The sequence below is a fragment of the Chaetura pelagica genome, unplaced genomic scaffold, assembly GCF_000747805.2.
Source record: "Chaetura pelagica isolate M959 unplaced genomic scaffold, ChaPel_1.0 scaffold363, whole genome shotgun sequence".
Taxonomy (NCBI): Eukaryota; Metazoa; Chordata; class Aves; order Apodiformes; family Apodidae; genus Chaetura; species Chaetura pelagica.
Window position 1 is genome coordinate 2,962,697 of NW_009952720.1, and position 2,558 is coordinate 2,965,254.

The following is a 2,558-nucleotide window of genomic DNA, read 5'->3' on the forward strand; positions in this document are numbered from 1 at the left end:
CATATTCTAAAGTAATAGAACTTGCTTAATTTACTTTAACAAATTCCTAATGTGCCCAGAGAGAATTAAAAAGGGTAAAATAGAAAACATGTGTGGTGTTGATCCAAGAAACTGCAAAATCCCTGAGGTCCATGTGCATTAATGTTGAGTAAAACCAGTCTCAGGAAAGCTGGTCAGCCCTGCAGACAGTACTGAGCTGACAAACACATCCCTCTCCTGCCCACCCGTTAGGGTACTCTGGAATTTGCTACAGCTGAGTTACATTGTTTACATAGGTTATGGGTTTTGTTTGGGTTTTTTTCCTCATCACACATTTTAAAGGACTTCTCTTGGTTGGCCCTTGAAATTTCCTTTCAGACAGATGCTATCATCTCTGCCATGGTGTTGCAAACCACTGGAAATAACAACAGCTGTTTTGTAAGGAGCAAGGGAGAGAGAAAGCAAGTCCAGAGCAGCAAGAATTCAGCCCCTTGACAGAGCAGAGAGTGTCCCACTGGCTGCAGAGTCAGGCTATTACTGGCTGTAACTGGTGCTGCAGGGACTGGGTACCAGCCTGGATCACTGGCAGTGCAGGGTCAGTGCAGGGAGCTGCACAGGTCAGGCATCTCCACAGCAGAGGGAGGGCTGCTCCCTTTGAGGAAGCAGTAGCAGTGAAACCCATGAAGCTGCTCGATGTGTGGGAGAACTACACCTCCCTGGTTGCCTGTTACTCAGGGATCATTGGCACACTTCTTTCACCTAGCAAGCCTGAGCACCTTTGGCACTGCAAACAAACCCTCTCACCTGACAGTGCTGGTTTCCTTCCAGCTGCTGGAGGGAAAACCTTGGCAGGTGTTGCTGTGGGAAGGGAAGGTGTGGGCAGGGATGTTTCCCTGCAGGCTGGGCCGGGTGTTGCTGGCAGCAGGTCCCTGCTGGAGCCCCCCTGCAGCTGTGGGCACAGGGCACCTGGTGCTGCTGCTTCTTACCAACACAAAGGCCTGACCTCAATTCCTTCCCCATCTGTTGTGCTGATACCCTGGGGAAGGGTCCCACTGCCTCCTCCCAGGTCACACTGGGGAGGGGGGACACTGATGTTTGCACCTTAGGGTTGTTGAACATCACAGCACCCTTTAAACCTGGGCTGATCCATAGAGGTTGGGGAAACTGGAGGAATTTTCAGCTGGATCAATGTACTCAGCATTGATCAAGATCCTGTCTTTCCCAAGCCAGATGTGTTTCAGGATCATGACTCCACACACACAGGTTCATCTTCCAGGAGCACAGGGCTCTCTCCATCTCTCCTGGATTCCAACTGCTTTGCTACTGAATGTATTTCATGCTATTTTTACCTGAAAAATTAAAGAGATGTCAGTAGAGAATTAGGACATTCCTTCCTCTTATTTTCTTACTCGGTGGGACTTGCTTTTATTTAACCTGTAAAGGAATATATCTGTATCTTTGGAAAACTATATCTTATATATAGAATACTATATAAGAAGCTGAATCACAAGGGGGATGAATTACATCTAAAGGATTTTGGTGTCGTAAACTTCCATGTGTGATTTGATACCAATTTGAATCCTGGGCTGTACTAATTTCCTTTCAGTTTCTCTTATTTTCCTATTTTATATAATACGTGGATGGTCCTACCCATGGAAACAAGAGCAGATGTTCTCAGATTTTTCCTCCAGATCCCAGTTCCCTCCTCCCAGTAACCCCTGAGCTTCCACTGGTACTGACAGCACCTTCAAAAGCTGTGCTTTGGGAAGCGTTGCTTTCTCATAGCAGAAGATGCTCTGGCTTCCCTGAACTGGACCAAGAGCTTTGGGAAGTGTTGCTTTCTCATGGCAGAAGATGCTCTGGCTTCCCTGAACTGGACAAGATGTGTCCAGGAAAGGGTTTGATGAGCATGATCCCTCAGAGTCTGCCATTCCAGGGGGATTCACTTCAGCAGATGGAAAACAGAGCAGCTCCAAAGCTCCATTTACATGGAAGTTTTCCATGTTTGGAGTTGTCATCCGGGTGTGTCCCAAGTGTGCAAATCCTTAAAGAGTCAGCAAAAACGGGCACCATGGCAATTTCCCTGAGAACAGCTCAGTACTGCCAGCTCTTGTGCAACAGATCCACGTATTATTTAAAGTGTCATATGGAAAATGTGAGTGTGATGCCTGTTATTAAAAAGTGCAATTCAATGTACACGGTCACAACGAATGTTTACTTTTCTAACTGTTACCGACCCGTTTGGATCAGTACCTTGTTACCATTGTGTGAACGGTAAAATATTGTAAAAATAAACGGAAATGCAAACAGAGCTGGGGATGAGGTGCTTGTTTCCCTGGCTGGAGCAGCAGCCGGGGCCTGCAGGGACCTGGCAGGGCTGCTGATGCAGGTCCCTCCCGCTGGGTCGTGTCCAGCAGCACCAGGACACTCTGCTGCCCAACCTGTGAGTGCTGCACAGCTAATTACAGCCCCTAATTGCCCCTAATTACAGGGGCGACCTGCTTTGCAGGGGCAAGGCGGGCACCGCTGGTGCTGGGGAACCCCCCCCCCCCTCCGCCCCACAGCCCGGGCTGAGGCTC

At 48.6% G+C, this 2,558-nt stretch overlaps 1 protein-coding gene across 1 annotated transcript in view; it reads left to right on the forward strand.

The window, feature by feature from the left end:
- The first annotated feature begins 2,050 nt into the window (after positions 1–2,050).
- CACYBP (calcyclin binding protein) overlaps positions 2,051–2,558 on the forward strand; it is a 5,648-nt gene continuing 5,140 nt past the window's right edge. The window contains exon 1 of the mRNA XM_009994691.1: positions 2,051–2,134. Coding sequence (XP_009992993.1) covers positions 2,051–2,134 — 84 coding nt within the window. The remainder of the gene's footprint in view (positions 2,135–2,558) is intronic.